We start from the raw sequence: 10,477 nt of genomic DNA on the forward strand, positions 1-10,477 counted from the left end.
GTTTTGTGGTTCGTCCAAGGGGGAGAAGTAGTGTGTATGATGTGTGAAAATAAATGAGTGAAGATGGGTTTATATAGGAGTGGAAAGAGGGGTAGGGTTCGGCCATGTATGGGTGGGTTTGGGAGGGAAATTGGTTTGAATTTGAATGGTGAGGTAGGTGGGGATCTATGGTGGATGGATGTGGATTGGTGAAGAGATTATGGAGAAGAGGGTAGGATTTGATAGGTGAGGGGTTTTTGGGGAAGAGATATTGAGGTGATTGGTGAAGGATATTTGGGGAAGGGTGTTATGGGAAGGTGTGAAGAAGCGAGAGAGAGATGAGGTAGGTGGGGGATCCTGTGGGGTCTACAGATTCTGAGGTGTCAAGGATTTCTCATCCCTATACTATGTGGCGTGTAAACGCCCCTTCTTGTGCCAATCCTGGCGTTAAACGCCAAGTTGCTGCCTATTTCTGGCGTTTAACGCTAGCTTTTCTCCCCTTTCTTGCGTTTAACGCCAGCTCTGTGCCCATTTCTAGCATTAAACGCCAGTTCTGTGCCCCTTTCTGGCATTAAACAGCTAGAATGGTGCCAGACTGGGCGTTTAATGCCCATTCTGCTACCCTTAGTGGCGTTTAAACGCCAGTAAGCTTCTCCTTCAGGGTGTGCTGTTTTTGACACTGTTTTTCATTCTGTTTTTGCTTTTTTAGTTATTTTTGTGACTTCACATGATCATCAACCTACAGAAAATATAAAATAACAATTGAAAATAAATAGATATAATAAAATTGGGTTGCCTCCCAACAAGTGCTTCTTTAATGTCAATAGCTTGACAGTTGGTTTTCATGGAGCATCACAGATTCTCAGAGCATGATGATGGCCTCCCAACACCAAACTTAGAGTTTGAATGTTGGGGCTCTATGTGACTCTGCATTGAGAGAAGCCTTTCATGCTTCCTCTCCATGGTCACAGAGGGAGATCCTTGAGCCTTAAACATAAGGGAGTCCTTATTCACTTGAAGGACCGATTCTCCTCTATCAACATCAATCACAGCTTTTGCTGTGGCTAGGAAGGGTCTGCCAAGGATGATGGATTCATCCATACACTTCCCAGTGTCTAGGATTATGAAATTAGCAGGGATGTAGTGGCCTTCGACCTTTACCAAGACATCCTCTACAAGTCCATAGGCCTGTTTCCTTGAATTGTCTGCCATCTCTAATGAGATTCTTGCAGCTTGTACCTCAAGGATCCTTAGCTTCTCCATTACAGAGAGTGGCATGAGATTTATACTTGACCCCAGGTCACACAGAGACTTCTCAAAGGTCATGGTGCCTATGGTACAAGGTATTGAGAACTTTCCAGGATCCTGTCTCTTCTGAAGTAATCTCTACCTAGTCAAGTCATCCAGTTCTTTGGTGAGCAAGGGAGGTTCATCCTCCCAAGTCTCATCTCCAAACAACTTGGCATTTAGTTTCATGATTGCTCGAAGGTACTTAGCAACTTGCTCTTCAGTAACATCTTCATCCTCTTCAGAGGAATAATACTCATCAGAGCTCATGAATGGCAGAAGTAAATTTAATGGAATCTTTATGGTCTCTGTATGAGCCTCAGATTCCCATGGTTCCTCATTAGGGAACTCCTTGGAGGCCAATGGACGTCCATTGAGGTCTTTCTCAGTGGAGATCACTGCCTCTTCCTCCTCTCCAGGTTCGGCCGTGTGGGTTATGTTGATGGCCTTGCACTCTCTTTTTGGATTCTCTTCTGTATTACTTCGGAGAGTACTAGGAGGGAGTTCAATAACTTTCTTACTCAGCTGACCCACTTTTGCCTCCAAATTTCTAATGGAGGACCTTGTTTCAGTCATGAAACTTTGAGTGGTTTTAATTAAATCAGAGACTATGGATGCTAAGTCAGAGTGGCTCTATTTAGAATTCTATGTCTGTTGCTGAGAAGATGATAGAAAAGGCTTGCTATTACTAAACCTATTTCTTCCACCATTACTGTTGTTGAAGCCTTGTTGAGGCCTCTGTTGGTCCTTCCAAGAGAGATTTGGATGATTTCTCCATGAAGGATTATAGGTGTTTCCATAGGATTCTCCCGTGTAATTCACCTCTTCCATTACTGGGTTCTCAGGATCATAAGCTTCTTCTTCAGATGAAGCTTCCTTGGTACTGCCTGTTTCTGCTTGCATTCTAGACAGACTTTGAAAAATCATATTGACTTCCTGATTCAATATTTTATTCTGAGCCAATATGGCGTTCAGAGTATCAATCTCAAGAACTCCTTTCTTCTGATTTGTCCCATTATTCACAGGATTCCTTTCAGAAGTGTACATGAATTGGTTATTTACAACCATTTCAATGATTTCCTGAGCTTCTGTAGGCGTCTTCTTCAGATGAAGAGATCCTCCAGCTGAGCTGTCCAATGACATCTTGGACAGTTCAGATAGACCATCATAGAAGATACCTATGATGCTCCATTCTGAAAGCATGTCAGATTCTGATCAATTGCTTGTATCTTTCCCAATCTTCATAGAGGGATTCACCTTCCTTCTGTCTGAAGGTTTAGACTTCCACTCTAAGCTTACTCAATTTTTGAGGTGGAAAGAACTTTGCCAAGAAGGCATTGACTAGCTTTTCCCAAGAGTTCAGGCTTTCTTTAGGTTGTGAGTCTAACCATGTCCTAGCTCTGTCTCTTACAGCAAAAGGGAAGAGCATAAGTCTGTAGACCTCAGGGTTAACCCCATTGGTCTTAACAGTATCACATATTTGTAAGAATTCAGCTAAGAACTAATGAGGATCTTCTAATGGAAGTCCATGAAACTTGCAATTCTGTTGCATTAGAGAAACTAATTGAGGCTTAAGCTCAAAATTGTTTGTTCCAATGGCAGGGATAGAGATGCTTCTCCCATAGAAGTCGGGAGTAGGTGCAGTAAAGTCACCAAGCACCTTCCTTGCATTGTTGGCATTGTTGTTGTTTTTGGCTGCCATGGCTTCTTCTTGTTTGTAAATTTCTGTTAGGTCCTCTACAGAGAATTCTGCTTTAGCTTCTCTTAGCTTTCTCTTCAAGGTCCTTTCAGGTTCAGGATCAGCTTCAACAAGAATGCCTTTGTCCTTGCTCCTGCTCATATGAAAGAGCGGAGAAGAAAGTATCGAATCCTCTATGTGACAATATAGAGATTCCTTGAGGTGTCAGAGGAAAAGATGAATGAAAGGAGGAGGTAGAGAGGAGTGAATTCGAACTTATCAAGAGGGATAGGGTTCAAATTACACGTTGAGGAGGAGTGTTAGTCCTTTAAATAGAAAATGTTAGAAGGGGGAAGAATTTTCGAAAATAATAAAAAAATATTTTGAAATAATTAAAAGAAAAATTAAAAAAATGGTTGATGATTTTCGAAAATTTAAATTGAGGTAATAGTTAATTGATTTTGAAAATAAAAGATTTTGAAATTAGAAATCAAAAAGATATGATTGAAAATTATTTTGAAAAAGATGTGATTGAGAATATATGATTGAGAAGATATGATTGAAAATCAATTTAAAAAAAGAAATTTTTAAAATTAAAGTTGATTACTTGACTAACAAGAAATTAAAAGACATGATTCTAGAATTTAAAATTTGATCCTTTCTTAATAGGCAAGTAACAACTTGAAAATTTTTAATTAAATCATTAATTGTAGCAAGGATTTTTGAAAATAAAAAAAATGGAAAGAAATTGATTTTGAAAAGATATGATTGAAAAGATATGATTTGAAAAAGATTTAATTTTGAAAAATTATGAAAATTTGAAAAAGATTTGAATTAAAAACAAAATCTTCCCTCTTGTGCCATCCTGGCGTTAAACGCCCAGAGTGGTATCCATTCTGGCGTTTAACACCCAAAATTCTACCTTTTTGGGCGTTTAACGCCCGGCCAGGTACCCTGGCTGGCATTTAAACGCCAGTTTTCCTTCCTCACTGGGCGTTTTGAATGCCCAGCTTTTTCTGTGTAATTCTTCTGCTGAATGTTCTGAATCTTCAATTCTCTATATTATTAACTTAAAAAGACATAGTTTTTTTTTTTAATTTTTTTTAATTTTTAGAGAATAATAACAAAATGAAACTAAATCATGAAGAACTAAGATCAAATAAACAATGCATGCAAGACACCAAACTTAGAAGTTTGTATACTAAGGACTATAACAATTTGAAAAATGCATATGAGAAACAACAAAAGACACAAAACAAGAGAATTTAAAGATCAGAGCAAGGAAATCATCAAGAATAACTTGAAGATCAATGAAGAACATAATGCATGTAATTTTCGAAAATTAGGAGAATGCAATTGACACCAAACTTAAAATTAGACACTAGACTCAAACAAGAAACATAAATTATTTTTGGGTTTTAAAATTTTATAAATTTTTTTGTAATTTTTTCGAAAATTATTTTGGAAAAGAAAATAGAGACTTCCAAAATTTTTAATAAGAATTCCAGGAATCATGCAATGTTAGTCTAAAACTCCGGTCCAGGAATTAGACATGACTTACTAGCCTGCCAAGCTTTCAGTGAAAGCTCCGGTCCAAAACACTAGAAATCATCAAGCTCTTGTGATGATAAGTTGAAACCTCGGTCCAAAAGATTAGACATGGCTTCACAGCCAGCCAAACTTCAACAAATCATCATGAAACTCTAGAATTTATTCTTAAAAACTCCAAAGAACAGAATATTAATTTTTTTTTCTTTTTTTATTTGAAATTTTTCGAAAATAGAAAGTAAAAAGCTTAAACATAAAATAAAGTTACCTAATCTGAGCAAGAAGATGAACCGTCATTTGTCCAAACTCGAATAATCCCCGACAATAGCGCCATAAACTTGGTGCACAAAATTGTGATCATCAATAGCGCCAACAGCTTGGTACGCACAATTGTAATCTCAACTCTTTGTCACAACTCCGCACAACTAACCAGCAAGTGTACTGGGTCGTCCAAGTAATAAACCTTACGTGAGTAAGTGTCGATCCCATGGAGATTGTCGGCTTGAAGCAAGCTATGGTCATCTTGTAAATCTCAGTCAGGCGAATTCAAATGGTTATGGAGAATTGATAATTAAAATATGAATAAAACATAAAATAAGATAGAGGTACTTATGTAATTCATTGGTGAGAATTTCAGATAAGCGCATGAAGATGCTTTATTCCTCCTAAACTTCTGCTTTCCTATTGTCTTCATCCAATCATTCATACTCCTTTCCATGGCAAGCTTTATGTTGGGTTTCACCATTGTCAATGGCTACCTCCTGTCCTCTCAGTAAAAATGGTACAAATGCGCTGTCACCGCACGGCTAATCATCTGTCGGTTCTCGATCATGTTGGAATAGGATCTATTGATCCTTTTGCGTCTGTCATTACGCCCAACACTCGTGAGTTTGAAGCTCGTCACAGTCATCCATTCCCAGATTCTACTCGGAATACCACAGACAAGGTTTAGACTTTCCGGATATCAGGAATGGCCGCCAACAATTCTCACCTATACCACGAAGACTCTGATCTCATGGAATGGAAGGCTCGGTTGTCAGGCGAGGCAACCATGCATCATGAACCAGGAGGCTAAGAGATACACACTCAATCAAAGGTAGAACGAAGGTGGTTGTCAGGCACGCGTTCATAGGTTGAGAATGGTGATGAGTGTCACAAATCATCGCATTCATCAAGTTGAAGTGCGAATGAATATCTTGGAATAAGAATAAGCTTGAATTGAATAGAAAAATAATAGTACTTTGCATTAATTCATGAAGAACAGCAGAGCTCCACACCTTAATCTATGGTGTGTAGAAACTCCACCGTTGAAAATACAAAAGTGATAATGGTGGTCATTGGCTTCGGCCCCAGAGAGGGAACCAGAAGAACCAAGATGAAAATACAATAGCAAAAGGTCCTATTTATAGGGAACTAGTAGCCTAGGGTTACAGAAATAAGTAATTAATGCAGAAATCTTCTTCTGGGCCCACTTAGTGTGTGCTTGGGTTGAGCATTGAAGCTTTCACATGTAGAGACTTTTCTTGGAGTTAAACACCAGCTTTTGTGCCAGTTTGGGCGTTTAACTCCAGCTTTTATGCCAGTTCTGGCGTTTTGACGCCAGAATTTTTATTCTGACTTAGAATGCCGGTTTGGGCCATCAAATCTCGGGAAAAGTATAGACTATTATATATTGCTGGAAAGCCCAGGATGTTTACTTTCCAATGCAATTAAGAGCGAGCCAATTGGGCCTCTGTAACTCCAGAAAATCTACATCGAGTGCAGGGAGGTCAGAATCCAATAGCATCTGCAGTCCTTTTTCAGCCTCTGAATCAGATTTTTGCTCAGGTCCCTCAATTTCAGCCAGAAAATACCTGAAATCACAGAAAAATACACAAACTCATAGTAAAGTCCATAAATGTGATTTTTAAAACTAATAAAAACATAATAAAAACTAACTAAAATATGCTAAAAACATACTAAAAACAATGCCAAAAAGCGTATAAATTATTCGCTCGTCATGTATACTACTTAAGTGCTTTCTCGAGGCAGTCACTTCAAGGATTTCTTTAAGAATTGCTAAAACTCAATTTTCTTTGATATTTTTTGTTAGTTATTTTCAAAGTATTTTGGAGGTTGGGAAAACATTCTCTCTTAGTAGTTACATAGGAAGCCAGATTTCCAGTTAGTGAGACTAACATTAATTAAGGACTTTAGAATATGAACTTAGCTATCTATTTGAAATACATAGGTTTTCGATGGATGTCTCCAAGGATTGGATGGATACGCCCCGTCATTTGAAAGAATATCAATTCGGTGTAGAAAGGTTTTTACATTTTGCTTTTTCATCAGCGGGAATTCCTCAAGGGGAAGAAATTCAATGCCCATGTAAAAAGTGTTGTAATAGACTTTGGTTAAAGAGAGATGACGTGTATAACCATTTAATATGCCACGGATTTGTAGAAGGTTATAGGCAGTGGTTTAATCATGGAGAATCATTTGTTGCTATGGATGTTGACAGTGACACAGATGGTGAATATAACTGTAATGATAACATTGATGAGCTGTTACATGATAGATTCAGAGATACTACACAATTTGATGGACAAAATATAGGGCCCAACGAATGTGCAAAGGAATTTTATAAATTGGTGGACAAGACAAGCCAAGAACTATACCCCGGGTATAAAGGATTCACAAGATTATCTTTTATTATCCGTCTTTACCTGTTAAAATGCTTGCATGGTTGGAGTAACGCGTCGTTCACTTCTCTCTTGGAATTATTAAAAGGAGGAATGCCATATTTGAATATCCCTACTTCGTTTGATAAAACCAAGAATATGATAAAGAATTTGGGTCTTGACTTCCAAAAGATCGATGCATGTCCTAATGACTGCATGTTGTATCAAAACGGGCATGAGAATGACGTATCATGCCATGTCTGTGGATCATCCCGTTATGTTGAGCATCTTGTTGTGGAAGAGGATGATGTAACCTCATCAAGAAAGTCTCATAAATTTGCTGCAAAAACTCTAAGGCATTTCCCTTTGATTCCCAAACTTCAAAGACTTTTCATGTGCACAAGGACGGTTGAAGCTATGTCTTGGCATCATAATGAGCGTGTTAAAGATGGCTCATTAAGGCATCCTGCTGATGGTGAATCATGGAAAGCATTTGGCAGTCGACATGAAGATTTTGCGAAGGAGTCTCGTAATGTGAGACTAGGCTTAGCAAGCGACGGGTTCAATCTGTTTCAAACTTTGAGCAGTACACATAGTATATGGCCTGTTGTTCTGATGGTGTACAATCTACCCCCTTGGATGAGCATGAAGCCTGATTATTTTATGCTCTCTTTACTCATTCCTGGACCACAATCACCGGAAAATGACATTGATGTCTTTCTTCAACTGCTTATTGAAGAATTAAAAGAACTGTGGGAGTCAGGTGAAGAAACATATGACTCTTCAAAAAACAAAATATTCAACATGAGAGCATGTCTTTTATGGACAATTAATGACTTCCCTGCGTATGCTATGTTATCTGGCTGAAGTACAAAGAGAAAACTGGCTTGTCCGTGTTGTAATGATGAGACTTCTTCTATCTATTTGAAACATAGTCACAAGACTGTTTATATGGATCATCGAAGATTTTTACCCATGAATCACCTGTGGAGGCATAACAAAAGATCTTTCAATGGAAAAACTAAACTTAAGTCTCCACCCCATTTGTTAGAGGGAACAACTGTATTTGACATATTGCAAGAGATAGATAACTCTTTCGGGAAGAAGCAAAAGAGATCATAGAATGGGCTATCAAACTGGAAAAAGTGATCAATATTTTTCGAATTACCATATTGGAAGTACAACATGTTTAGACATAACCTTGATGTCATACACATAGAGAAGAACATAGTTGATAGCATAATAAGAACTCTATTGGATATTCCTGGAAAGACAAAAGATCATGCAGCTGCTCGTTTTGACCTTAAAGACATGGGTATCGGGAAAAACCTTCAGCCGAAAGATATAAAGGATGGGAAAAAAACTAAGTTAGCCAAGGCATGCTTCTCAATGACTCCAGCAGAGAAAACAATTTTTTGTGGTGTGATGAAAGGGGCAAAATTACCAGACGGAAGTGCTTCCAACATCTCTCGATGTGTGCAAAAAATAGAAAAGAAGATTTCTGGTTACAAGACCCATGATGCTCATTTCATGTTACATTACTTATTGCAAGTACCAATCAAGAGCATACTTCCTGACCATGTTGCCATCGCTCTAGTTTGATTATGCTCATTTTTCCGCCAGGTATGTCAGAAGGTAATTAGCCTAGCTGAGGTGGCAAACTTAGAAGCAGAGACTGCTGAGACATTATACCAACTTGAGAGGATTTTTCCTCCAAGATTTTTTGACATAATGGTGCATTTGCCTATTCATGTGGCAAATGAAGTGAGGTTAGGTGGTCCAGTTCAATATCGTTGGATGTACCCTGTTGAACGGTATATGTGCACACTAAAATCATATATTCGTAACAGAAGTCGTCCAGAGGGGTCCATTGCTGAAGGATATTTGGCTAATGAGTGTATAAACTTTTGCTCAAGATATTTGCTTGAGGATGTTCAGACAAGATTAAATAGAGTCCCTCGAAACAATGATGAGTGTGTTTCTGATGAGATGCGAACTCCCAATTTGTTTCCAAACAAAGGATGTCCCTTGGGTGGAAAAATGGGAAATGTGTTCATCTTAGATGAAAAATCAGAAGCACAAGGGCATGCATACATCCTGAACAACTGTGATAAGATCGAAGTCTACATGAGGTATTTTGTTTGCTTTATTATCATATGTTAGTTTGCAACTACAACATCGTACCGTACTAACAAATAAGAATATTTGATATGTTTAGGGAGCATGAGAGTCAAGTTAATGATAACAATCCATGCAAAATGAAGTGGGAGAAAGCCAAAGACCATAGTCAACAATTCTCAGAATGGTTTAAAGTCCGTGCCATGAAAAAAGATGTGCCTGGTTGGGCAAAAGGGTTGGCTAGAGGTCCAAATAGAGTTGCGAAAAGATTTTCATGTTTTGTTATCAATAGGTATAGGTTCCATACAAGGTACCGTGATGCGAGACGTAAAACCCAAAATAGTGGTGTCACATTAGAAGCATTGACTCCTAGTTTTGCTAGTGTGAAAGATAAGAACTCAATTGAAGCAAAAGTAACCTACTATGGTAAAATAATTGATATGTTTGAGTTAGATTATTATGGCCAATTTAAAGTAGTCCTATTTAAGTGTGAGTGGTATACATTTGCAAAAGACAACTTTGGTCTCTCATATGTGTATTTTAGTAAAAAATGCTACCAAGAAGAATCATTTGTGTTAGCATCTCAAGTAAACCAATGCTTTTATGTGCAATACCCATATGTGAGTGGCAAACACTATCTTATGAAAATAATTCCGAGAGATTTATTTAGAATAAGTGACGACCTTGAGTCTGATTCCCCCACAATATATGCAAGGGAGCCATGTGAACCTGAAATGATTCCAAGTCTTCCAAATGATAATGGCGAAGTTGATCTAGTGAGGAATGATCTACGAGCTACCATCATAGATATGGCTCCAAACATGTTTGCCAAGCAACATTGTGAGGAAGACGAGAAAAGTGAATATGATGAGTACATGGAGGTGTCTGATTTCGATTCATCTTGACATGTGTTTATCTTTGCATTTTTTTGGTAGTATTCTAAATGAATTACTTTTGTTGGTTGTTTTGCTTATTTAGTTACTGGCTTGTGCGAATTATGTTTATTTAATTAATAGGATTACATTTTTTCTTTTTCTTTTTTATGTGTGCAGAATGGAAAAAGGGGAGATCACTAAAAGAAAAAGAATAATTACCTTAGGTCAAAAGAACATGAAACAGAAAAGTCCAAAAAAAATAATTCTTTTGAGGTGATGCAAGTTAAGTCAAGTGCTGAATTGCTACAACAATATAATATTAAGAGAGAGAA

General features: G+C 37.8%; 1 protein-coding gene across 1 annotated transcript; it reads left to right on the forward strand.

Annotated features, from left to right (window-relative positions):
• The first annotated feature begins 6,750 nt into the window (after positions 1-6,750).
• LOC148571098 (uncharacterized) lies at positions 6,751-10,175 on the forward strand. The gene is made up of 5 exons (XM_088507207.1): positions 6,751-7,915; positions 8,372-8,703; positions 8,776-8,966; positions 9,069-9,284; positions 9,371-10,175. The coding sequence occupies exons 1-5, from the start codon at positions 6,751-6,753 to the stop codon at positions 10,173-10,175; spliced, it is 2,709 nt and encodes a 902-aa protein (XP_088363333.1).
• Positions 10,176-10,477: the final 302 nt, after the last annotated feature.

The sequence above is a fragment of the Arachis ipaensis genome, chromosome B3 (assembly GCF_059453495.1).
Source record: "Arachis ipaensis isolate K30076 ecotype BB chromosome B3, ASM5945349v1, whole genome shotgun sequence".
Lineage (NCBI taxonomy): Eukaryota > Viridiplantae > Streptophyta > Magnoliopsida > Fabales > Fabaceae > Arachis > Arachis ipaensis.

Coding starts and splice junctions, on each gene's coding strand:
- LOC148571098 (XM_088507207.1), top strand. CDS start 6,751: ATGGATACGCCCCGTCATTTGAAAGAATATCAATTCGGTGTAGAAAGG. Junction 8,704..8,775: donor TGTTACATTACTTATTGCAA/GTACCAATCAAG, acceptor TTTTTCCGCCAG/GTATGTCAGAAGGTAATTAG. Junction 8,967..9,068: donor TGGATGTACCCTGTTGAACG/GTATATGTGCAC, acceptor CTTTTGCTCAAG/ATATTTGCTTGAGGATGTTC.